The 25,539-nt window shown below is 45.5% G+C and overlaps 2 protein-coding genes across 6 annotated transcripts in view; one reads left to right on the top strand and one right to left on the bottom strand.

Annotated features, from left to right (window-relative positions):
- LOC144166689 (SRSF protein kinase 3-like) overlaps positions 1-7,129 on the bottom strand; it is a 37,853-nt gene extending 30,724 nt beyond the window's left edge. Inside the window, exons 1-3 of one of the 2 annotated variants that reach the window (XM_077696206.1) lie at positions 6,974-7,129; positions 6,784-6,868; positions 1,512-1,615 (exon numbers count right to left, since the gene is read on the bottom strand). In XM_077696206.1, the coding sequence (XP_077552332.1) occupies positions 1,512-1,615; positions 6,784-6,868; positions 6,974-7,040 (256 nt within the window). In that variant the 5' untranslated portion in view covers positions 7,041-7,129. Of the gene's footprint in view, positions 1-1,511; positions 1,616-5,934; positions 5,988-6,783; positions 6,869-6,973 lie in introns of those variants that run through there. The other variant, XM_077696207.1, reaches the window with a different exon arrangement.
- A 1,808-nt stretch (positions 7,130-8,937) lies between these two features.
- Positions 8,938-23,574, top strand: LOC144166686 (B-cell receptor-associated protein 31-like). Of its 4 annotated transcripts, none has more exons than XM_077696200.1 (8): positions 8,938-9,071; positions 9,641-9,746; positions 9,921-10,021; positions 14,363-14,522; positions 20,379-20,493; positions 21,811-21,916; positions 22,036-22,139; positions 22,983-23,574. In XM_077696200.1, the coding sequence occupies exons 2-8, from the start codon at positions 9,655-9,657 to the stop codon at positions 23,016-23,018; spliced, it is 714 nt and encodes a 237-aa protein (XP_077552326.1). In that variant the 5' UTR covers positions 8,938-9,071; positions 9,641-9,654; the 3' UTR covers positions 23,019-23,574. The 4 variants fall into 4 exon arrangements, with proteins under 4 accessions (XP_077552326.1, XP_077552327.1, XP_077552329.1 ...); XM_077696201.1 differs by having other exon boundaries at positions 8,994-9,015; XM_077696203.1 differs by lacking the exon at positions 8,938-9,071 and adding an exon at positions 9,276-9,388.
- The last annotated feature ends 1,965 nt before the right edge of the window (positions 23,575-25,539 follow it).

The following is a 25,539-nucleotide window of genomic DNA, read 5'->3' as shown; positions in this document are numbered from 1 at the left end:
CTGTTAAAGGCAGTAACAGCTCGGTGTTTTATAACACCGCAATAAGTCCACAACTTCCCGCAACAGATCAACTATTGTAAACCCAGCCACCCCCATAACCAAAACCACGGTAGAAATCAGCGAAGAGTACTCGGCCTGAACCACGAGCAAGTACTTCGCCCGGCAGCCATGTTTTCCAATCTTCACCACACCAAGGTGGCAGAACCCAGTCATGGCATTTCGGAGATACAGCGCTCCAAAAATTGCCATTTTTTTTTCATCAACTTGCACAAGTTAGTTTGTCACCTCAGTACACACGTATTTTTCTACTAGACTTTGCAATGGTTTTCAATGAGAAAACTTCAAAAACGCACAGATTATAACATGTGCAACCCGACATTGTGAATTTCGGAAGAACCATCTCGGGGACAATTTTATGAGGGTTTTTTACTGAATGATCAATCAATTACACCTTTACAAACACATACCTGCCAACCTGGTGACATAGAAATTCGTAATATCTGCGGACTGGGAGAAGTGGTGGGCAGCACACTTTAATTTTTAAGTCTAAAATGATTCACGTTTTCTTCACGCGTTGTCATGTTTTCAGAACCATACGTGAAAACCGTCAGTGTTGAAGAGTAATGAGCAGCAACTTCATTGGGAAGGGCAGCAAATTCGGATATCTACGATTTCGAGAACACTTGGTCGTGCTTTCGCAGCTTCCAGCCCGCCTTTGCACTGCGAAGCGACTACCGCAGTCGTACCACGCACCGGACGCGACAGTCGTACAAAGAGCGCCACGAACACAGAAGTCGTAACCGGCCCGTGAACAACATGCTATAAGCAGGCTTGCCGAGGTAGCAGCGAGTTCACCTTGCTGCGTAGCCCACCCCGAGAAGACGACAGAAATCGCAGCTTCACAGATGGTGATAACAAGACTACGTATTGCTTTCTCGTGGCGGCGCAGGTTCCACAGTGTCGTTTAAATAGATGGTCCCAGTTTTTTCGAAAATTCGTAAAATTTCAGGCAGGATTCGTAAAATCGTAAGACGCGTCAAAATTCGTACATTTTATGGAAAATTCGGAAGAGTTGGCAGATATGAAAACAGCATCACATTGGAGATGCTGGAAAAGTATGCTGTCAGTTAGCATTTTCCCCCACTGAAACTTACGGGAGCGTTAAAATCCTTGGCTCTCAGACTGTTTTGGAGCAGTTTGGCACAATTTTTGCAAATTTCAAGCTTTTGGAGCAGGCTGGCGCAGGAAAACCAATTTGTATCAAAACTGCGCAACATGCGCACCTGTCTCACCCCTGCATAACCCCTGACCTTCACACACAACCACTGCAAGGTATCTCTAGTGGAACCCAGCCCTCCTACTTGTCTTCCACATCTAACTCTGCCATCCACAAAGCCTTTCCATTCAGCAGTTTCAAACGGACCAACCAGTGGAACTAAGCCGCTACAAATGGATCACCGGTCCGCGCTCCCTCAGCCCCGAACACTCAAGCGAGAGAGATGAGAACAAACCTTTGCAATAGTCCCTCGGGTCCTCTTGCTCGTCGTCGTCCGATCCGAGAATCTCTTCCTCCTCCTCCTCATCCTCCCCAGCGTAGTCGTACTGGGACTCAATCCTGCAGAAAAAAGAGCACGCCGTCGAGATGATTTGAAACAAAAGAACCATGCAGAACTCCACAGCAGTAGGGTTTTCACCACACTACTACATCAGACACAACAGACAAGCCCAGTTCCATCAACCTCTCGACTCAGACAGAAAGCACATGAAAGAAAAAAAATGGCAAATGATTCCTCGTGTCAGTTCTTTCCACCCACAATGGCTCAAGCACACGTGCACCGCAGCATTTTGTAAGATCAGTTGCTCATATAACATAAGTGATTCGGAAGACCGTGCATCAACCCTCTGCATTGTATAGATCTTCGATTTAAGCTTCCACGGACAGATACACCCTCTGCACGTAGCGGTTTTTTTCTTTTCAGTGCAAAGCTCGAGCAACATTTTGACACATCAGCAATATCCGCAGGATGAGGAAGTTCTACTTCAAAACCAAGCAAACAAGCAAAGCAGGCTACACCACAAACAATAAACAAAGATCTTCATTGGAATTCATTTGTTTTTTTCTACCACCAGTTCTACGTTCTGAACACTTTGACCAAATTTTGCAGCCCCGCGTGAAAATGATTGATGATGATGATGATTGTGGGGTTTAACGCGCCGACGCAACGCAGGCGATGAGGCGCGCCGTAGTGGAGGGCTCCGGATTATTTTTTGACCACCTGGGGATCTTTAACGTGCGCCGAAATCTCGTACACACGGGCGTTTTTGCTTTTCGCCTCCATCAGAAAAGTGGCCGCCGCGGCCGGGAATCGAACCCGCGACCTCGTGCTCAGCAGCGCAACGCCTTAGCCACTGAGCCACCGCAGCGGGTCCGCGTGAAAATGAATGCATTGGTCTTGAGAACCAAAAAATCCCCAAATCAATTTTTTTTGCATTAATTTGATTTCCGGTCTACAAGCCCGGGGCCAAGCATGTGCCTGCAAAATGTTAGAACCATAGCTTGAGTATTTACAAAACAGTTGCACCTTTAGGTCCTCTAAATGACCATTTGCACATATATCCAAGCTTCTTGTTTTCCCAGGAGCAATTTGTCGCCACAACGTCATGGGATGTACCGGTCAGATTCATAAATTCTGCAGTACTGGCAACTTGCGAATCGGATGGTGTGATAAAGCCACAAAGAAACTTTTTGCTCTTGCTAGTGTGATAGTGCAGTTCATTTTATGAAAACAGCACTTTTTGACCTGATATTTTGTACGGTGATCGCTTTTGCAGTAACAGTGCTGAAACTACAACAGTGGGCAGAATACATGAAGCGTTTAAGTATTTCGAGAATAGACCACAAAAAAATAACGGCACATGGAACCGTGTAATGCAGTATGTAAATTCAAACTTAAGTCCCAAAGTCCGGATTAGACGGAAGTTTATCTTGTCAGGTTGTGAGTTCATAGCAAAGTTGCAGACACTGACCGTGTCAAATGAACGCTTTTTGCTGTTTGTGAGCAAGCATCCCTTACGGGATCTGAGAAGTCAAAAATTGTGCGTTTGACTTGGTCAATGATCGCTGCTTTGCTACAATCACACTCAGGTCACAGAGACAAAAACTAACAACATAAATGAGCTCAAAATGACAAAATACACCACACATAAGAATAGGACACACAATGCGTATGTCCTCAAGACTGGTGTGCCCCCCCCACCTACAGTAAACGAGAACACAGAGTGGTCCAAACGCCTATACTTCTCATACATCAAAAGTGAAGCCAAAAGCGGTTAAAGTTCGTTAATGGCGCTGCGATTGCAAGACATCAAAATGTGGCGCAGTGGTAGAATACTCGGTTCACACGCGAAATGGCGAGGTTCGATTCCCACCAGCACCGTACTGTTACTGTTATGTCTTTTTTTTTAGTTTTTCTTTTTTGATGTCTGCGGAAATTTAGGTAACTACGCTTTAAGGGGTACATTACCGACCTTTACTACTTATTTTCTGTTCGGCGCGACGTGCAGTAGTCAAACTCGGACACTGAAATCAATATTTACGCTTCCTTGGAAAAAAGACACTCACGAACAAATTTGTAGCTTGCGATTATAAGAAAAAAACAGCGCCGCAATTTTCTTAGCACCGAATACGTCGTATACATATTTAAGCCTACCTACACAGAAGGAGTTTCGTACAAATATTATGGTATGAAACTCTATGCCTTATACAGGCTTTCATTTTATGCGACGTCCCGTTTGCTCAATCTTCGCCTGATGAGTGTGTGTTCATGCGGCAAGGTGCTAGTCTGAGCTCGGCAGCCCATTTCACCAAACGTGGAAAATCGAGGGTAGATTAGGAGAAGAAACTTATTTGGCGAACTGCTGTGCCACGGGTACATATTCTAGCCCAGAGGACTACTTGCTTCAAGCCCGGTTTTGAACAGTTATGCACCGTCTTCAAGCCACAGGGTGCATTATCTTCCATGCAACGGCATCGTGTCGCAGAAGTTCATGTAGCAGACGACGCGAAAGTTTTTTCCGGCCGCCGCAAGAGTACCGGGAATTCCTCTTGCACATTCCCAGTAGTAATAATAAAGTGCATTTATTTATGTAAATGATTATGTGATTGTTTATATTTTTATATATTTTTATAATTTTGATTTGTTTGTTTGTTTGTTTTTAAATTATTCGCGCAGAAGCTGGAGTTGCCACTGACCACCGCGTGGCGGCGAGATGATCGCAAGACTTCAGAGGATTCCCCTTTTGTTAACCTGTTTTTGCTTCATTTTTGGCAGCTCGTTTGGAGTTCACTCTATCCCACCGAAACCAGCAAAGCCTGAGATGTCTGCTAGAATGTGCTATAATCACACAAGCATAAAAATAGGTCAGAAAGTAAAGATGACCCTGCAAGCATACACAGCCCCATGGGTGCGATATCTTTGGAAACGAAGTATCTTTGACACAACGTAAAGTTTCAATTACTAAACTGGAGAAGGAATAGTTGGGCAGTGACGTTCTGTAAACAAATTTCTCCATTTAACGGCTCACAAACGAACTTGCTTCCAAAGGCCATCAAAGGGTGCAAGTTGAACCAGAATGGAACAGCTTGGAGGGCAGCAGGCACTTTCCAATTCCTGTTTTTAGTATGGTCAGATTTGCAAAGACGGCTATTGAGACTATAGTCACAAGTGTGGCTAGAGTGTTATCACATAATAAAGCATCCATTACAAACGTGGTGAAATTTCGTTTTTTTTTTACCTCCAAAACAATATTCCAAACATTGCACATCTCCTCATACCACAGACAACAACACTCCAAAAACATTACACACACCCACACACAGGAAAAGACCAGGCAGAGAAATTAAGATTGCCTCAGTACATTATATTAAACAATACGAAAGCCAAAAACGAATATAAAAACGAGATAGCGCTCAAACGAACGTGCTGTCAGTTTCCGGCAAAGGCCGCAATTGCGATAAGCGCGGGGAACGGCTTCACCGCAGAGCACGGCAGCTCGCACCATCAGCGAGCTGACGCCCACCGCGGCCACAAAGTTCATCGACCACAAGGCAAAGGGCCCCCGTCGTCGGTGACCTCAGTGCCCCATGGCGACGTGAAAGGACGCATTATGCGCCAGGTACTACGAGCACGAACAAACGATACCCCCCACGCCGAAAAAAACGAAAAGAACCGGCCGAGATCCCCACCAAATTAGCTGCCGATACATGCGCCAGTAGTACCGAAGAAACCTCTATTCGCGAACCTAGAACCCCACACCGTCGACACTCATTTCGATTTCCGCTATTTGTATTCAGCGCCACACGTCAGAGTCGAACCGCTCTGCGATATGGGAGCAGCGGTGACGAAAGATCGCCGGAAATTCACGCCGAGAACAGTCGCACTCGCAAGCGCCGGCCGCAGCTCCAAGCACTACCAATTGCGTGTCGCGCGACGCTAATCCACGCACGACGCAGCCGAAGAAATTTCAGTGACCAGTGCATCAATTACATTTCTACCAGACACAAACGACGCTAGCAGGCGGTGTTTCCCCTGCGGAACATCCACCGCATTTCCAACAAACACTCATACCCCCCACCCAAGACCGAGCTCCAGCGTAGCGTAGGTGTCTTTCCCCGTGACGACATAAGCAAATCGATTCGACCAATCGGGACTGACCAGCGACGCTTGGTCGCACAAAATTGTCATGACAATGAATGAAACCCCCACTTCGCATGACAATTGAGGGAATTTCAGCGCACGTCCCGAGAGGTGCGTATTCCACGAACAAACGCGCCGCTACTGGGGCGAGCCGGCGCAACTGCAGCGAAAACACACAATCAGCCATTAAGCGGCCCTTTCAATTTCAAAGTTGCTAAACGTTAAAAAGAGTACTGACGTAATCCTGACGCGATGAACCGGCGCAGGAGGGAACATAGTTGAACAGGATGACCGCGTTGGATGGAAGTCTCTCGGTGGCCAGGGGTCGGTTCGCAATTAGGTAGCGTGCTGCGCGTGGCCCCGGGGCGCCCCCGATGAAGCAATGATGTGAAGAAGAAAAACGCGGGAACAGATACTGCCGAGCATCGAAGGCGACGAAGTTACGAACAAACAACGAAAAAAAAGCGCGGAAGAAAAAAACGAAGCGTCATTATTGTTGTCACGCAGCCGGTGCGCACGAGCAAGTTTCGTCCGCTTTTTCTTTCCGTGGAAGCGAGACCGTACACACGCAACCTTCACGGCACTTCCGTCGAACATTTTTACGCGTCTAACAGTAAGCTACGTTCACTGTAGTCACCATCATTCCAGCAAACAAGAAATACCGTTCTCTTTTCCCTTCGGACACCTCGGAAACCCAGATTTATTTTATTTAGGCTTACATTCAGCTACGAGACGACCACTTTTCGCATCACCACTGACCCGATCGTGCCGACACTATTCTCAACACGGAGAGGCGACGGGTAATTCTTTAAAAGCACGTCAACTCGTTGGCGTCGCATCTGAGGCGAGGTTGCGGACGGTGATTTCAGTTCGTACGTGCGTACGGCAAACGCAGCCGCGGACCTGTCACAAAACCATCCGGAGTAAAGGCGGTGACGCAGCTACGAACTTTGGTCGTCCGCGAAGTTCGTACGGCTGCTGCGTAAAAACACGACACCGAACGGAACTAAGTGTTCAAAACGTGTGAGCCGCCGCTGGCAGCCAACAATCGCGCAATAAAGCGGCGTAAGCCAATGCCTAGGCCTACCGCTTCTTGTCAGATGTATCGGAGCGACCCTTGAGTTTGGACTTGGGACCCTTGGACCGTTTCTTTTTCGCCTGGATGGCCATAACTGCAACAAAAATAAATTTTCGAATGTATCCGGAACGTAACTGTAACACGTAAACAGCAGAGAAACTCCATAAAGCAGTTTTGTTTCGTATAAAACTATTCATACCTTTTCGGTTCACATCGGCGTTCATCTTGCAGCGGGGGTCTACAGCTTCAGCTGCGGCCTTAATCATAACTTCATCGGTGAGCTTGAGAGGACGCTAGTAATGGGTCAAAAATCTTGCAGTAATACGGTTAGGATATTTATGCTACGTCATTTGTCATGGAGCAATCTCATCATAATAAAGTGTAAAGTTTGAAAGAATATTTGGCATTTTTTTATACTGTCACGATTTTCAGCTGCCAACTACGCCAACTTTGCCTAGCTGGTCACGTGTATGCATAGGTTTGTCCTCCGGCTGTCTGAAGCCTGCTCGACTGCTGGAACTCCCGCCGATTGCTTCTTTTTTTATTTGAAAAAGGGAGGAGGGCAGGTTTTTGTAAGTTTGTATCTATTCTGGGGATACTACGGTGGCTAGAAGGAAAAGTGAGACGTTGGAGGGTACCCCACGGAATGCGAGCGATGAAAAACTTGGCCGCCGCTAGGGCCGCTGTCGTGGACAGATGCGCCTTTTGATGTGCTTTTTCAGGCCCGAGCTGATCCTTCTGAGCACGGAACAAGTGCTTGTTCGTGGAAAAGATGGTCGTGAAAAGGATACGGAAGCACTCTAGCGTTACGTAAGAACTATTAGAGTATTAATGAAGAAAGAAAGGGCAAGGAAATGGGAGGTTCAGGGCCGTCTTTAGCGAGCAAATATGACCCATATAGCTGAAAAAGATAACACTATAATACGCAGGCAAAATAAGTTCACACAAAAAGCCTTTCGTTATCATTTTGTCATATGATATCATGGGGTCAGACGGAAGACGGAAGACAAGTGCAGAGATCGCTTCCAGTTAGAATTGTTCCCCATCTTCACGGCCAGATCATTATCAAATATTATTGTCATTTTGCTGAATTATTTCTCTTTGCCTGCAAGCCCCCCCCCCCCTTCCCCCCCCTTCACTCCATTGGCCGTCCGGCCCTCCGCTAGCGCCGCTAGGGTGGCTAGCCCTACCTCCGCCATGTCGGCTTCATGGAACTCGGCCCTCCACCTCAAAAGATAATGAATGAAAATACTACCCCATGGCCGTAAATAACTACGCGGCATTACGCTACAGGCTACAGTTATTTACGGCCATGGGCAACGTTACTAGATCTAGTAACGTTGGGCCATGGGGTAGTAGATCCGCTTAGAGGAGGCACGATGATTGATAATTGATAGTGGTATCCCCTTTGTAGCGGGGTGATGGCGCGTCATCTTATTAAAAAAAAACTAAAAGTAATTATTATACCTATATATGTTTTACCCAGCGCTGCTCTTAGGAGGCACAAAAAACTTATTAGGCACAAAATACTTATTTTTTCTGTTACGGGTGGTAGCTGTCCTAGACAATATTCCCCTCTCTGCTTTTCGTACACCAGCATTCTAATCTTATTCTCGTCGCCTTGACAGCCTTAAATCCTGTGGCCTCTGAAAACCGAATATTTTCCACTAGATTTAGATAGATACCCTCGCATTCTAACATGCCGCATAGTTTCTGTTTCTTTCCCGCAGACCACGCATACTCCATCATTTTATGTATGCTTCCGAACAAAGTTCTTAGTTCGCAAGCAACCTACTATGGCCTCAAAAAGCAAAGCACTGTCTTTGGAATTATCGTAGCAATTTTCCTTTCTGATGTCTGATTCCTCAGCCTTGTACATCTCTAACGAAGTTTTAGCTTCCATTTTTTTTTTCCCTCCATTTATTCATTTCTATCTGCCTTGACCACCTTGACTCTTTCTTTGGTTACCCCTTGGCTGTCTTGGATTCTCCACTGTTCTTTTCTTCCTTAGCTATCCACCCACGTTGATCCATTGCTCTCAACCTCCTCTCAAAACATATTTTACTCTGCAAATCTGGCGCAGGGAGCGCCACCTAGAACGACCGCCTTTTTTCAGTGCAACCTTGGGCCACGGCTAACGCGGTTATCCCGTCTGCCGCACTTATTTGTTTTACCACAAAATCCTCCCTGTTCGCCTGTTCTGTGATACGGTCTGTTGTAGCTTCAGATTCTGCGAGGAAGGTAAGCAGACAGGCGTGAGTCACTCTATCGTAGTCGTCATTGGTGGTTTGCAAAACGTGAGTTTTGTTAACTCTGGTATTTCAGTGGCTCTTGTAGGAATTGTAGTTGCAGTTTAGAACGGTCGTACTGTTCTACTTCTACTAGCGTCTACTGACTGCGCACGTACGTTCGCTCTTGAAACATCGCAGGCTTTAGCGGGTAATGACCCGTATTCTTATCACGGTGATGTCAAGATATAACCAATGTAATTTTTGTATTTCCAATTACGTTTACTCCCAAAAGAACTCGCCGTATTGAACCGCCTGCCTTCGGAACCTCTCGATGTTTGGCTAGGAGTTTCCTCGTCTGGCTGCGCGCCTGCCGGTCACGCTAGGTCATGAAATTTCCTGCGTAATTTTGTTTTAGTTCGTCGTTGCCGTACTGCGACGGGTTCACATAACTTAGTTGTAGCATTCCGCTGTCCGTGGACGCCCCTGAGCGACGTGTCACTTGCTTGTCGCGCTTTTTTTTTCGGACTTAGTGCTAGGAATCTTGCCGGCAGCGGTGCGTAAGGAATGCACTGCTTATCGCAGTGGCGCACTAAGTGTCCAACCGGTGTGCGTTTTCCTTTCCTGATATTTTTCAGACTTCAAGAGAACAATGAGTATTCAGTGGACCATCGTCGCGGCCTTCCTTTACGCGGAAATCGCCGTGGTCCTGCTCCTCATGATTCCGTTCATCTCGCCGAAGTCGTAAGTTTCGTTTTTGAAACACACATACGATTATTTCGCCGAACACTTTATATAAGTTGTGTTCTCACGTAAGTTGCGTTCTCACGTAAAATTGGCACCGATGGGCCGTGTGTGTTCTGCTGCAAGCTACACGACCGATTGCGTTTGCTTTTTCCTTCTTTCTTGCCGTCAAAGATGGAACAAGGTATTCAAGTCACGGTTCTTCAAAAGCCTCGGCGCCCAAGCGGACATCTACTTTACTGTGATGATAGTAGTCCTCGTGCTGTTCTTCTTCGGTAAGCCCTTTTACCCTGAAACAAACGTGTCCTTAGTGTTAGTCACGCTGGCTGAGGTAATAATGAGAGTCGAGGTGCAACGTCCCCCGTGAAAATGGAACGAGCATTTCTAGCAAGAAATCATAATTTCCGGCTTCATTTCTGACTAGACTATTAGATTCTAGCTGGAATCGACGGTTTCTAACTAGAAAAATTCTTAGTCTAACTAGAGACGATTATTTCCAGCTTGCGGGGCTTTTTTCTTCTAGCTGGACTGACAAATGCTAGCTGGAAGTAAATCTCAATCTAGCTAGAAATGAGCTAGAAACTGAGTTTCTAGCTAGAAATTCTGCTATTTCTTGCTGGAATATTTCTAGCTAGGGGAAATTTCTGGTTCAATAATCCAGCTAGAAAAAAACATTTTCACCAGGGACGGTTGGAACAGAAACGCTTTCGTTTCCTTGGCAATTAATGCAGTAGCGTTTTTTGCGCGCGCTTTACGCATATTGCAAAATTTGTCTGCGTAGACGTAATTGGAATATAAGCAGATCGCCCAGCTTATCAACTCGGGTAGCCAAAGAACCCAGTGGCGGTACTTTCCCATCGTACCGTCACCGCAATACAACCGCCTAGAGAATTGATTTTTCGCTCCCAGAGATTCCCAACACTACTACTTCCTTCTAGGTGGCTTTAGAATATCTGCAATTTCTTAAGGTGCCTGAGGCATTTGACACTAGCTTTTGAGTTGCGTCATGGTTTAGTAACCTCCACTCACAAACTTGTCATATTCAACACACAGACATTTTAGAAACTCTGCCGGTATAAAATGAATTGTTTAATCTGCCAGTGATGTAATATTAGGGGACAAATAATTGTATACCTCAGGAGAGAGTGGCAAACTGTGTCAAAGTGGCACCCAACAGTGCCTCGCCTGGTATTGAGACCGACTCCTGGTATCTTGCCGGAGCAGAATTTTCGGAGATCATTTCATGATCTCCGAAAATTCCCGTTGCTCCCAAATTTCTGTCACGATTGCTTACTCCAGAGCACTCGCTTTGTAAAGCATAACTGTTTTTAGCGAACCGGCCAACAGTGCAGGACTTGCTGCCATCTGAAAAAAGGCTCATTGCCGTGGAAGGCTCAACGTCGTGCTTTTTGCATATCTAGTTTTTGTGTGGCCATTACACTGCCTCCTCTTCCAGTATTTGTCCTAAGGGAAAGGCAGATGGTGAAGCAATTGTGCTTGTTGCTCGACTACAGTCGAAAGTGTTATGACAGCAAACACAGGAGCACATGCCACTCTGTACTTGCAGAGCGGTCTAGTTGCTGGTTGGCGCACTGCAGAAGCTCGTACGTTTCGCGAACCCTCCCCCTACTAGTGCCTGATCGCTTGGCTGTCTACCGTGGTAGTTGCATGACGATATCCGCATATGTTTGCAGCGAAGGCACGTGCAGATCAAGCAGTGAAAGCCTGTCAATACTGTCAAACGTTTTGTTTTTTTGCGGCCTCATTGGGTGAAGAAAAAAAGGTTTATTGTCACGCCCTCATATCTCCTTGTGTGTGACGTAACTACCGCAGCTGGCATAAACTACTGCATAATCAAATGCTCCGGGCAGTCTGTCCGGTACACATACAAACTGTGAACGCTCTGCAGGTACGGAGCAGAACGCACTCTTGTGTTTACTGTTGGTAGGCTTTTGACTGTACAAATTAAAAATGGAACTCTAGAGTGTAGAAACAAACAAAAACGTGACTGAACCTTTATTGGAATGAAATGTTCACTCGCTGTTAGACGTCCTTAGTGTGCAGTTAACAGTGGCATCTTGTGAAGTATTTAGCAGCAGCAATGGCCAGCTGTAGTCAGCGTGGTGTTGGGGCCTACAGAGATGCTGCCAACATGATACATTTTCTGAGTGATTCTCAGTTGTCTTTTATAGCAATTCAAATGATAGGTCTGCAGGATGAAAGTTCCCCCTTCATACATCCGTACACATTTTCTGTAGTATAGAGATTGGCCACTGCAAGGATGTTCTCTAATTGTTTTCAAATGCAAGTGTTCCAGTGGTTTTACCTAATTTTTGCAGAAAAATTTGGTTACGGCGAACAGCAAGAATGGTTTCACATTGAATTACCTTTGACCAAGGAAAAAAAATGGACGTTCTGTAATGCGATAGCAGTATCTATGCAGAGGTTTCTCTGTGTAGCAAATGGCGTCCATTCATGAAAACCCACTGATATGGGGGATAGGCTAAGTAGCGGTTTGCTTGCTGGGAAAAATCCCACTTTCGGTACACCGTTGCACCTTTACAGTCTCATTGCAGCAGAAGGCATTCAACCGCCTTGGGCACTGTTGTGTGGGCAGAATTGCTCCAAAAATTGCCAGATAGAGAAAGAATGCCCAAAACCACCACCACATCTTGTGAAAGCCGCGGGGATGGGCTGTCTCTTGATACACAGCCCATGCATACTTAAAGAAATGGAAGGAAAAGGAAAAGGGAGGGTGAGATATCTTTCAGCAATGGGGCATTTCTCAGGATTTCAATGGTACACAAATAAATTCTCTGGAAAATCTTCCCTTCTACGTGCAGTGGGGCATTCAGCAACCAAACGGCGCTGCACATATGGGATACTGCAATTGAATTCTGTGCCAAATACCTGTCTCTCCTATCCCCCCTTCAGTGCACCACCCACATGAGTCATTTAAAGGAGCCATGAAGAGAAAATGCAAGTTTGTTTTATTCGAAAGATTTTGTTTTATAGTGCCCCCAGCGCTTGTCTAGATACAAACGATGCTTTATTCACTGAGAAATTCATCAATTTAAGTTAAAATTTTTATTTTCCCGCTAAATCGTTTGTTTTCGGGGTCTGCAATGACATCACAGGAACCGACCGCTCTGCAGCCTAGAGTACCTTCATTCATGCGTCCGCCGTTCAGGGTAGAGACACGTATACGCTGGCGCCGCCATTTTGGGTCGCTCGCTCACTGGCGAAACAAGTCATTGTGTCAAAACCGCGCTAACATTATTGCCGCAACGTGGTTTAGTGGCGAAGTTTGAATCATATTACCTGTTTCGCGTTGCCAGGTCTTGTGGGAAACGAAAAGAACAACGCGTTGAGCACGTTGGCCCAAAGCACGTTGGACCGTTCAAAGGGTGTCTCCACCCTGTACGGCGGTGCTGGTGCGTTGCCGCGTTTCTTTACGTTACCCGAACCTAGATGGTGCCACCATACCGTGGCAAGCCTTTGGTTTGTTTTTGACCGTATTTAAACCTGGTTTGTTTTTATTTTGGGAGAAAATAATCGTTCCCTGAAACAGTGCTAGCTCGACAAATATGGTCACGTAAGACACCGCTGCTTTCGTCAATCGGCCAGTGTCGTCTGAGACAACCCCAAGCTCTGTAGTGCTGTGCAGCTAAACCAAGCATAATGCGCGCAGTACAACAGCAGTACAACAGCAGTACGCATCAGTACTTCTATGTTTACATGTGCTTTCGTAACTTCCACTGTTTGTCCCACCATTCTTATTGCTTTGTGAAGAATGTGTCCTAAATTTAAGCGCAAATCGCTCGTTCGGCTAGCTTCTAAGCTCTACCTAATTTGCGTCTGCTTTTGCCGGCCTCCACCAATCGCAGAGCTGGCTCGAATAACATCATAGGTTCTGTTGCGGAAAATGAGCTGGGGGGTCGCATTCCCTTTTTTCTTAATTATGTAGCTTATTTGAGTGAAGTCTACGTTAAAAGTGGTGTCAGTAGGATTCTAACGAGGCAATCTTTTGAATGAACCAAACTTGTGTTTTCTCTTCATGGCTGCTTTAACTATGCAGGCGTTGTGCTTTGACGAGATTACCTTTCAATTTTGAGCCAAATTGTCTTTGTCCACATGTCGCGTTATTGGCTGGGAAACACTCAATAAATGCTGATGCATTTATTTTTAGGGGCGAAGCCCATTAGGGGCTGGGGCTTTGGCGTCTCCTGTCGTCGTCGTAATCGTCGTTTGTCTCATGTAGTCACGGTACCAAAACATTTGGAAACTCTTTTACGACTCGTGCTATAACGTAATGCATACTAAAAAAACACCGGGACACTCGTTTACGTCTTGTGCTAGAGAGTTCCGTGCTTCAAAGACCAGAGACTTTTACAGCAATGCTGTATGTATACCTGTACCCCCCATTGATTTCATCTTCAGTGGCAAAAACACCAAGGTGCCAAGAATGCACTTATGCACTGCATGCTTTGCCCCTCCCCAGGTGTCACGTTAGTGGAGATGGCCTCAGATTTTTTTCGAATGCCTTTCCACAGCTTGAAAGTGTTGTCCGAGAAGCAGTTGCTGAGTGGGTGGAATGCCTCTCAATGCGCTTGCAGACTCTGTGCGCGAGATGCGCAAGTACGGGGCCCACCGGGAGGAGGCCCAGTCTGAGTACCACCACCATGGCAACCTGGACGTGGAGATGCAGCAGAGCATGAAGATGTTCCGGGCCCAGCGCAACTTCTACATCGCCGGATTCTCGCTCTTCCTCTGGCTGTGAGTGGAGAACCTCTTCGTGGCCCGTCTTCATGAGCAGTGCAACTCCTAAACTCCTTCACTGGTGCGGGAAATCGACAGTTTCGTGGGGGACCAAAACAAGACGGCGCTTGGGATGGGACGAAGAAAGAGGTTGCACACACATGGCATGTAATCTCTTTCTCGTCCCGTCTTGAGCGCTGTTTAGTTCAGTGATACGAACCAACAGGCCCAAAAGCCCCCATTGCCTCTTGGGGGAGTCTCGAAAAAGTTATTTTTGTCACACTTGATCTTTCGACATTTTTTTGTCAGGATTCGGTAAAGCAGATAGTTAAGCAGCATTTTTAATGGTACAGTCGAACCTCGTTATAATGAAGTAGTATCGGGGCAGCAAATTAGTTCGTTACATCCTATATTCGTTGCAACCGTGGAGGTAAAAATCTGCTCTAATAAATCGACGATCGAGCTCGCGCAACAATCCTAGATAAAAAACGCATTGCTCTAGGCTTCAAACCCATTATAAATGAGGTAATCCTTATCTCTCTCCTTGCGGCATTTCGAACAAAGCAGACCGGGATGTGAGATTGTGAAATTACAACAGAACAAAGTTCATCTGGCAGAACAGGCCTGCGTTCTTATTTACTTGAAGGACGGTGTGGCCATCACCTGGTGGCTTGGCACAGTCTGTGCGAAATGAAATTTTTCACACGCAATAAAGGGCCTTTTCTACTTGGGCAGTTTTTCAAGCTACTAAAAAATTGTTCTTTTGTCCGAATTTTCCTTAAACTTTGCTTTTAACTCTTTCGGGACCGCTCCATAGGCCATCGATCGCATATGATCAATGGTTTCGCGAGCCTGCAGAATACAAATTTTCGCTCGATGGAACACCTAGCGACATTTAGGAGATAGTTTGAAAAGTGGAGTTTCCTCTTTTGTGAAGTTTCTTTTTTTATCGCCAGGCGGCAACGCATCAGATATTTTATTCTGACGGGCAGTGGTTTCGAATGTAAACAAACATGGCGTCATACTCACGTGAGCGCGATAAGAAATCCGCCTCGTCTCGTCTCGCATATCTTCGCCTTCTACTCTGGATTTTAACGATGAGAGTGGCAGTGAAGAGTCGGAATGCGGCTTTAGAGATCGGATTTCAGCTCGAGTGAGGATTCGGGTGTCGATCAGCCAGGTACATCAAATTGCGCTCGAAGGTGGGTGTTGGTTTCGGTTTCAATTGGCTCTGGAGTAGATGTGTGCGCTCGAAATATGTTCTGGCTGGTTTATATTTGTTCGCTAGGGTGTTAACTACCTATGCTGGTGATCTCCTGCCACCAGCACAGAAACGGATCAAGTTTTCGCCAAGACAAGAGCCCGGCGTGTACCTGGGCGACGACGTAGCCATGGCCCTAGTGCCAAAGAGATCACACACAAAACAATAAACCGGTTACACCTAGCCGCATCAAACTTTCGCGATGAAGAAACAAAGCATTGTGTTAGATTTTGTATATCCTGAAATAATTTTATTCTTTGTTAATATTTTTATATTTACGATTTTTTCTATCTTTTTCTGTAGTTTTTTTACGAAATTATTACTTTCAGATTTTTTCATGCTTCTATCACCAGTGTTGAATTAAAACTTGGTATTTCATGTCAAAGAACATATAATTAGCTGCATTTTGGTATATGCTAAGGCAGGATGGTGCCTTTGCTTTATGTAATAAAAAATTTGTACCGAGACCTCCCTTTTTTATCACTTTTTCCAGCGGTCCCGAAAGAGTTAATATGCTAGCTGTCGAGTTTTGAGTCTGGCGGAAACCAAATATTTCTTCACTATAGCCGATATCTCGAGGTCCTATAGCGGCTCTCGAGGTTTTGGTTTTGTTATCAAAAGAGTAGGTGTCATTGAAATGAAGCGTGACTAAGCAAACTTCTTATTTAATTAGTTTTATAAGATAAATTTGCTCAGTGTTCGCCGTAACGAGATTTGACCGTATCAGTCAAAGCGCTGCAGTAAAGTAATATGTATGCACAAAAAAAACATGAAAAACTTAATTTTTTGTGGCGACTTAAAAATTTAGGAGTTGCTTTGCTCTGTGATAGACCATGATAAAAAGGAATCTGCAATGTCCTCTTCGTATGTATGTGTCTCAAGAATACATACTGAAAAAAAAACAAAAAGTGATAATCGGCATACGCCAGCTTTTCTCGTACAAAAGAACGGGACGTGATTGCTCTCTTGATTTCAAATAGCTCATTTTCAAAGGGTCTTAAAAAATGACGTAAATACTTACTTGCATAAAAACCTTGGCAATGCCCAATGTTGCATTTGCATCATGCACGTGATGCCTAAAGCTGGTGGCAAGAAATTCACTTGGGGCTGAAACTGAAACGAGGTGGTTAACACGTCCTGCCATGCAGTGCCAGTTTATTGTCATTCAGCTGTCAGAACTCTTATCTGAAAATTTGCTTTGACCTTTCGATTCGCTGTCACGCTCTAATGGGTGGCGTCAGTTGTGCATGTGGTACTAGTGCCCGGTATGCTTTACCAAAGAGCTGTCACGTGACAAAGGTGACTCGGTCACTAAAGCCTCCTGCACCTCAGACCATGTAGTGTTTCCTTTTAAGAAACAGCTATGAAACTGTTGCAAACTCTGTGAGAATAAACAGTTGTAGTACTTACAATGGCATTGGACTGTCAGCAAAATTGATGAGGTTGAAATCAGGTGAGACTTGCTGGCAAACGTCCGGTGCCATTCCATAGCAATTTGGAATGCTGTAGCTGTCGTATCTGATGTTCAAAGACTGTCTGTTATCTTCTGACTTGCAGCTATAACAGTTATTGCAGAAATCAAGCATAGAGACATACCTTTTTCCGAGCACAAGTAACATGTGACAAGGGCATGGCCAACTTGGCTCACAGTTAGGTGACTGCCTATTAGCGCCAAATGTTAATTGTATATCTCTGCGAAAATGAGCCAGAAGTGATAACTTCCTGAGAGCTGTCCTAATTGTACTTAAGAGACCTCCAGCAGTGCGAGCAACAGCAAAGAAGCAAGTTAGAATCAAAAACGAGCTTTACCCAAACGGACACCTGTCAATATTTTTGGTCATTTATTCCTTCGTCAGTTCATAATATGACAATAGAATGCCCTCTTACAAATATCAATCCGAGACTACAAGCACTGCAATATTTTCTACTTCGTTAGTTTTACCGTAAAGTTGCAAGAGAACGCCCTCCCCCGAAACATCGCTCCACCCCCCCATGTGGGTGAAGTATTTAATTTACGAAAAGACCACAAAGATCGCCTACCCCCTAAAATCGATGGCTTTAGCGCCGATGTCACTTGAACAGAATAAACGCGCATCATTTGTTCATGTGTTGATGCGGTCACTTGTTTGTCCTTTCCGCAATTGACCCGAAAGTTAGCCCATCTCACATTTTTTCTTGATATCTCGGCAGTTTTGGTTGGCCGTACGTCCACTTAATTTTTCGCTCCTTACCCAAAAGTTCACCCATCCGGTGTTTTTCACTTGATGTCAGAGCACTTGGGGTGGGCGTCTTTTTGGAACTTTACGGTAGTTCCGTCATTTCCGAAACCTGGTCAGCGTTGTCTATGTGAAGGTTCACCGAAATTGGACAGGTCGGCAAAGTATTGGGAAACTGAAAGGAGGGTAGAGGGGGAGATGAGGGGGCAAGGGGAAGGATGGATGAAGTGGGCAAAGGGAATTCAATTTACCAGCGCAAATTTGCTTCACAGCCAGAATGGAGCTGCCTCGTCCACGTCCCATTCTCACCACTCTGGTCAACACTGGCATTTTTGTCATTCTAACAAAACTGAACATGGCCCTCAAAGGTCTTTTCCGGAGCTAACTACTTAGTAGCGCAGGGCAAGAGCTAAGGGAAAGCCCTTTCGCCAGTGGCAGACAACAGTGGATTGGTTAGCAATGCTGACCCGAGAATTAAATACATGTTCATAACCTTACACTTGGTGATGGTGCTTGTCCATTCTAAGTACTCAAATACACAGCTATACGGTGTATGGTGCGGTGAACATCTTGAGCTCGTGTGATTCTTGCGAAGATGGCAAGGGACGACTTTTAAGACATCAAATGTCAGCGGGCGGGCATTTCCAACTACTTCAGAAGTGCAATCGTAGTGGCCCCTTTGTGCAGGATATTTCAGTGACTGCGTTTGGTTGCTTTTGCAGGTGCTGCAAATCCCGTATTTAAATTTATGTTTTGCAAAACACTGGCTCACACTGGTTGGCATGTATGCTGAGGCATTTTTGTCCATAAAGGGCACCAATGCACTGTTTCATTCTCGTTGCTTTGACACGTACTTAGTAGATGCCTAAATACTTGCGTTAACTCTATACAGCAGTGGTGGTTGAACTGCGCCACAACTGCGCCGAATTGTGCTAATGTCTACAGAATGTTCCTTACAATGGATTTGTTTTTTATCTAGCAATGTCCTCAAAGTGCGAATACGGTTGGCTCACATGTGCCCATTGGTTTTCTGCGCACATATATGGAGCAGAGGAAGTTTTCCCTTCACTTTGGCAGCACTCATGTGACAGCACACTTCTGATCACGAGTACAGAATTTGTAGTTCGGCAGACAAGCTGGCGAGGAATAAAAGCAAATTTTTTTAGTGCATGCACATGCATAGTGCATAGTAATTGAACGCTCTGATGCTAATAATCTCAGTTGCATTATAGACCTCGACTTCCTTATCGGCTTGGTCGGCTGAGTTCCACACAGTTTAAATATTTTGGTATTTGAACTTGCTTTTGTAAGAGAATGATGAGCCGCAGTCATTGACAAAGCTGTAATGACCGAGTGACGACCATTGTTACCCGTGATGCTTTATGATGAGCCGCAGTCATTGACAAAGCTGTAATGACCGAGTGACGACCATTGTTACCCGTGATGTAGCCCCTACGAATGAACAGGTGCAGTACCATACAGGATGCCACTTGAAGTGAATGCGTTCTTTTAAAGTAATGAATGGTAATCATATTAATTATTCAAGGCCAGCTCGGGGTTTTCATACAAGCACGAGTCGAAAGATATTTTTAGGGGCTCTCCCAAGCAGAGAAGAGCGTGGTGTCTTGTATATTGAGATGGCACTTTGTCTGGAGCCTTCAATCTGATTGAAGGTTGAAGATCCCAGGTGTCAGCATGGTGTAGTGTGTGTATTCTATAGCAACATTTTATGGTAGTGTAGCAATATTGTGAGGGCTACAAAATTGCCTTTGTACAGCTCCAACGGTTATCAACAACTAATTTTGCTGCTCTAAAATGGCTAAAAAACTGCTTTTTTGTGCTTCAACCCTGCTCCAGAACTGCACCCAGTCTGTGTTTTATGTTTACGAGTGGAAACGTACAACGTGCCCATTCAAGATCCGTGGTGTTTGCCTGGTCGTTTTTTTTTCACTGGCCAGCCAGTGCGGGTCAGAAGAACTTGCGAAACTGTATCTTCAGTTTCGTGACAGTGGATGCTCTAATTACAGACCGTTTTGCTCATGCACCATATTTCATGAGAAATGCAACCTTTGTTATTGCTCATTCATTCATGCCCGTCAGGCTTGGTTGATTTTGTGTCCTTGGCAGCTACCAAGATTCTTCAGCAGTACCACCGAGGAAGCAAGTTAGTTGATTTAAAAGGAGAAACTTAAACAGTTGACCTTTGATCTTTGAAAGAGTTGACCTGTGACCTTTCAGCACGGTTTTGGGATTTCTCAAAAAGGATCCTGACGGGTGTTTTGAGCAGGGCGAATAAACCCACAGACCTACTGTTAGGATATGCGTGTCGAGGAACATCTGGAGCAAATATCGGTCTCGTGCGTGCAGCAGAACTGACGTCGCCTACTTGTGTTTCAGGGTGATTCGCCGGCTGGTGACGCTAATCTGCGCCCAGGCCGTCCTGCTTGCCGTCAACGAGGCCTCCATGAAGCAGGCTCAGTCCGCCACTGAGGCTGCCCAATCTCTCCTCAAGGTTCGTTGTTTCCCAGTCCTGATTCCTTTTTTAGACCACGCAGTAGCGTCTTTCGTTTTGGCGCTGCATTCATTATGTACTGCATACCTCTTGGCTACAATCTGTGATACTTGTAGGTAGTCGTTTTTCCTTTTACTCCTCATGGTTGAGGAACTTCCAATGATTGCATGCTTGCTTGCGTGACCTCTTGTGATATTTTTTTAACAATTTGATGCCCAGTGTTGCTCAGGAGCAACAACTCAATTTTTTTTTCTCTCGCACTTTGTGGTTTTTTCGACATTTATCACCATCTATCGACAAACAAAGGATCCTGGACCTTCCAATTCAAAAAGAGGAGAGGGCGTACTTCCGTGTGCTAAAAAATTTATTCTTTACACATGTCAACCCGCAGCAAGCCTGGGTGGCTCAATAGGCTAGTGACAGGTAACCAAAATTGTGCAATTTCGTTGTCATTACAAGTTATGGCAATACAAAATTTACGTTACTGTCTCCACTTGAACCACAAATCATATAGATCAAGGTAGCTCTCTTGTTCAAGTGATATATGGGCAGCCAGTGCCCAGTGTTTTCCAGTGTGTCCTAGTGTCCGTCCTATTGAACCAATTTTTTTTCTGGCTCTGTGTTTGTGATGTCTGAAGTCCTTATAGATCATAAAAAGCTTCTCGCACGCTTAAAGGGTCCATGAAGAGAAAATACAACTTTGTTTAACTTTAAAGAGCTAGGCTTCAGTACCTCTCTCAGCTCCATTCCGTTTTTCAGTACCTCTCTCAGCTCCATTCCAAGACGTTTTTTAACCGATAAAAACGCAAGAAATACTTAAGAACTTTCAAATTTTGCACCACAGTGACGTGTTATCAGCGTGAGTGACGTCATATGGGCCAGCACTAAAAACCTAATTTTCAGTGGGTTAGGTGCACGTTAGCATTCAAGTGATTCGATCAAACGGAACTAGCGGCCCCACTACAATCGTCCAGTCATGTGTCCTGGTGATTGATTAGTTTGGCCGCCGTCAATCGCCCAAACAAGATCCTATGACATCATAGAAAAGTTGCCGAAAACTGGCTAGCGAGTCGCCACAGCTCCACACGTTTTCTTAATATCTCCGTTATTTTTCGGAAGTTTGCGATGAAAGCGGTATCATTTTGATCAGGACAAAGCAGCCTTTCTAATGAACCAAACCTGTATTTTGTCTTCATGGCTTCTTTAAGCAAAATAGTGAAGTTTTGGGCATCAAAGGGTTAACGTGTGATCGCTAATTGGCACCCTGTTTCATGTCTCGTGTGTGATCGTTCCCCATTGCTGCTTCCCACACCACAGAAGAGCGGCGAGAGTGCCAAGCAGAACAACGAGGGCAACGTGAAGGCTGAGGCTCTCGAGAAGGAGATCAAGGAGCTGAAGACCCAGCTGGAGAAGGCCCGCAAAGGTGGGTACCTTGGCTGCGCAGACAGACCGGCTGTGTCCAAGCTTGCTTGTTGGGTTAGCTCGCAGGAATTGAGATACCTACCTGCATCTCAAAGTGGCGCTCTTTCCACCTACCTGCAGATGTGGACCACCTGACCTCAGACCGCAACGCCTTGAAGGTTCAGGCCGAGAACCTGAGCAAGGAGTACGACAGACTCTGCGACGAACATGCCAAGGTCCAACAGGTAATTTCGAAAATGACCTCACTCTGAGTGGACTGAAAGCTGTGTGACTAGCACGCAAAGGTTTGCCAGTGGCGTCAAACTTGTATCCATAGGCCACTACAATTTCTCTTGTCGCCAGGCGGTTCAAGCGTCTTTTTAGCTTTTAGAATAGCCAGCTCAAAGTGTCGGGTGATATTTTCCCCTTAATCTGACCAGGAACAGACTCCACGCAAGGTCATCTACAAGGTATTTCAAAAGTTGGCTGTCTCAGGTCTGAGTGATTGGCATTGATTTTGTTGGGGCAAGGTGTACTAAAGTATTTATCCTCTCACACACACTTGTTGTTATGCTTATGCATGAAAGCAAGATAGCATGAACTCTAATCCAAAGGGAATATTGTTTTAGATGTGCTATTTGTAAGAATATGGCTACAACTTTGCGTTCTACGGAAACTGCATTGCAAGTCCACACTGAGTTTCAGATCTGCAATTCTGCCTCCCAGTGTTCTATTGCCCCCCTCTTTTTCTGCTGTCCCATTTTAATTGAATTTTTTCCCCTTTGTGTTACAAATGTAGTAATAGCGGGAAAAGAATTTTGAGTGTGCTTTATTGCGCTTTTAGACTGGTGCTGAAAGGGGAGAGGTGACCAGAATCGTGTCAATATTTTAAATTCATTGTCAGAAAGGTCAGTGTAACCGGGGGATGAAGGTGTTTCATGAAAATTGGGACCTTAAAGAATTTCTTTCATTTTTTTTTTCTCACACATACAGTCTTACAGGGTAAAGAATTGCATATTTTATACCCCTATAAAATTTATTGCATGCCTAAGTTGAATTGACTTTTTTTTTTTTAATTTTTCTTGCAGAAGGTGGAAGCTGGGGGCGATAAGAAAGGCAACTAGAGACCGCCGAAAGTCAGCATGCGAGTGTGTGACTGCTTTACGTGGACTGAGGTTGTGCGAATGATGCTATTTTTTCTCCTCACTGTACAAAACTTGTCTTCGCCATGGTTGGGAGTTGGAGATGCGGACTCTAGAGAAGCGTTCGTGTAACAAGCGTGATATTTAACACATACAGCACGTGTCACATCGGTGTTATGTATCCTTTCAGCGAGTGTGTTCTATTTTGATGCATTGCTTTACCGCACAATGAGGCATTATTAAGTGCTGTGGTCTGTTTTGTAGCTTTACTTTTCGCGGCCATGCAGTGCATATAGCTTAAACGCCGCACAGTTCAGGCTACCAGCTTTTTCTGCTGCTAGAATTGGGGGAGGGGAGATATTGAACGATCTGTACAGTGGCAAGCCACTCCACGCGCAAGCAACACTGCAGTGTTCGTCTTGGACTTCGTACCTGGTGGTGGAAAAAATGTCCGCTTCTCATTGTTCTAAATGCGTTTATTAAAGTGTTTGTTTCGTGCTCTTTTTTTAACCTGAAATAAAGACGGTATAGGCGTGAATTGGTTGTCTTGGATAGTTGCATGTCCACTGGAACAAAACTGTTGCAATAATTAAGGCTTACTCTAATTCTGTGCAATGCATGTGGCTGTACTTTCATCAGAGTAAGGTACAAATACCCCAAGCAGTTGTCGCCTAAACAACTTTTAAGTGCGAATGCACTTTATAAGCGACCCCAAACCTTCCACCGCCGGCGGCGGCGGCGTCGGCGGCGGCGTCCGCAGTCCTCCTCTCTCTATATAAAAAAAAAACAGCATCCGGCGCCAGGTTCCGATCCGAGGACCTTGCGGCCGCAGCGCGACGCTCTACCGACTGAGCCACGGACGCGACGCTGATATCAGTGTTAGTAACGCGCCTTATATCTTTAACGCAGTCCTCCTCTCTATATAAAAAAAAAACAGCATCCGGCGCCAGGTTTCGATCCGAGGACTTTGCGGCCGCAGCGCGACGCTCTACCGACTAAGCCACGGACGCGACGGTGATATCAGTGTTAGACGCGCCTTATATCTTTAACGCATTCAAACTACGTCGTCAGCGGCGTGCGTTGGCGACTCAGCGGCGTTATAGCGGCTTGATAACTGCGTGGTGTACACGTGATACTACAAACCCGATGGAAGAGATGGAAGAGAAGGCGGCGAGGCGGTGGGCTGCGGGGGCCGAGCGCAAGCGCCGCAAGCGGGCCGACAACCGTGCATTCGCACTTTCACATTCTCCCCCTCGGGGAAATGCGGGGGAATTTTTTCTCCTAACAGTTGGTATGCTGCTTGGATACTTGTTTATAAAAAAAAGCTGCAAATGGTTCGTATTTTAGTACGAGTCGGCATAAGGTCACTAGGTGTGTAACTAGCTTGGCTTGAGCTCTACACTCTCGCTACATCGATCATTCTGTGGGTAAGAAGGATCTTGCAATAAGACACTGGAAGTTCGATACTCGGTGAAACTTCGGCAGTTCCAGTTGAGCTGGTGGGGGCCTGCTAATGTGATGGCTTCACAGATGAAGGGAGAGCGACCCTAAACTAGTCTGCAGTTGAGGTTGTACTTATCAACAAAGATTTTTTCTGCACGCAAGAGTGGGGTAATCCTGAAAAAGAATCTTGAAGCGATGTCATTGTAGTGCCGATTTTTGGCATTTTTGTGCCAGATGAGTCGCAGGACTAGGGGTAGCGGGGGAGGAGTCGATTCCGTGGGAACCATTGGTGGGGCGCATTTGAGTTGTTCTGTTATGCGGCGTGTGCATCATAAAAGTATGGCAAGCCGGTTGGTTCAAGCTTCGTAACTTATTGCTCAAAATATCGCTCAAGAGAAGAGCTAACCAATTCTCTTGCAGTGAATTAGGTGGGATATAGAATGTGGACCTTTAATGCTAGAAGCAACACTCAAGCATCTGCAGAAGAACAATGTCGAATCTCGGTGGCATCAAAACAACTCGTTGACCGGGGTAGCGAAAAACATGCTGCCGTGAACATCATCATTTCATTCATTTTTCTCGAGTACTTACGGAGGTGGTGTGCAGTGGGGTTACAGATGACTAGGAATAAAAAATAAACACGATTAGCAGAGAAATGGAATTCGCGTAAGTGACAGTAAACATGTTTATTGTGAACAGCAATGGGGCCAGTCTCCGTGCAACCAAAGACACCTTGAGTTCTTCCACCTCGACGGGCCTCAACAGCAGGTGCTGATCATTTAGGTTGAAGGTGGTCAGAGTTGTCTGGCAAAGCTTGGTAGAAGACGAACAGATTGTGTGAATGTGGTGCGGCACGGTCGCAACTCCCTTGCCATATGAAAGAGCGACTCGAGGGCCTCGCACAAACGGCAAAGCGGGGAACATGCATTGGGGTGCAATATGTGGCATTAAGTGTCCTGAGGAAAGGTAATTGTCGAAGTGCGCGCAGCTGCCATTCCTTTTCTAAACTGCACACTTCCAGCAGACCTTTAGACACGCCTTCTTACAGCAAACATACAAG

This window comes from Haemaphysalis longicornis, unplaced genomic scaffold (genome assembly GCF_048455015.1).
Source record: "Haemaphysalis longicornis isolate Haplotype H1 unplaced genomic scaffold, Haemaphysalis longicornis Haplotype H1 scaffold_181, whole genome shotgun sequence".
NCBI lineage: Eukaryota > Metazoa > Arthropoda > Arachnida > Ixodida > Ixodidae > Haemaphysalis > Haemaphysalis longicornis.
The sequence above is the reverse complement of the archived record's forward strand: the minus strand, read 5'-3'. Positions and strand labels throughout refer to the sequence as shown.

Coding starts and splice junctions, on each gene's coding strand:
- LOC144166686 (XM_077696200.1), top strand. CDS start 9,655: ATGAGTATTCAGTGGACCATCGTCGCGGCCTTCCTTTACGCGGAAATC. Junction 9,747..9,920: donor CCGTTCATCTCGCCGAAGTC/GTAAGTTTCGTT, acceptor TTGCCGTCAAAG/ATGGAACAAGGTATTCAAGT. Junction 20,494..21,810: donor CTGCCCAATCTCTCCTCAAG/GTTCGTTGTTTC, acceptor CCCACACCACAG/AAGAGCGGCGAGAGTGCCAA.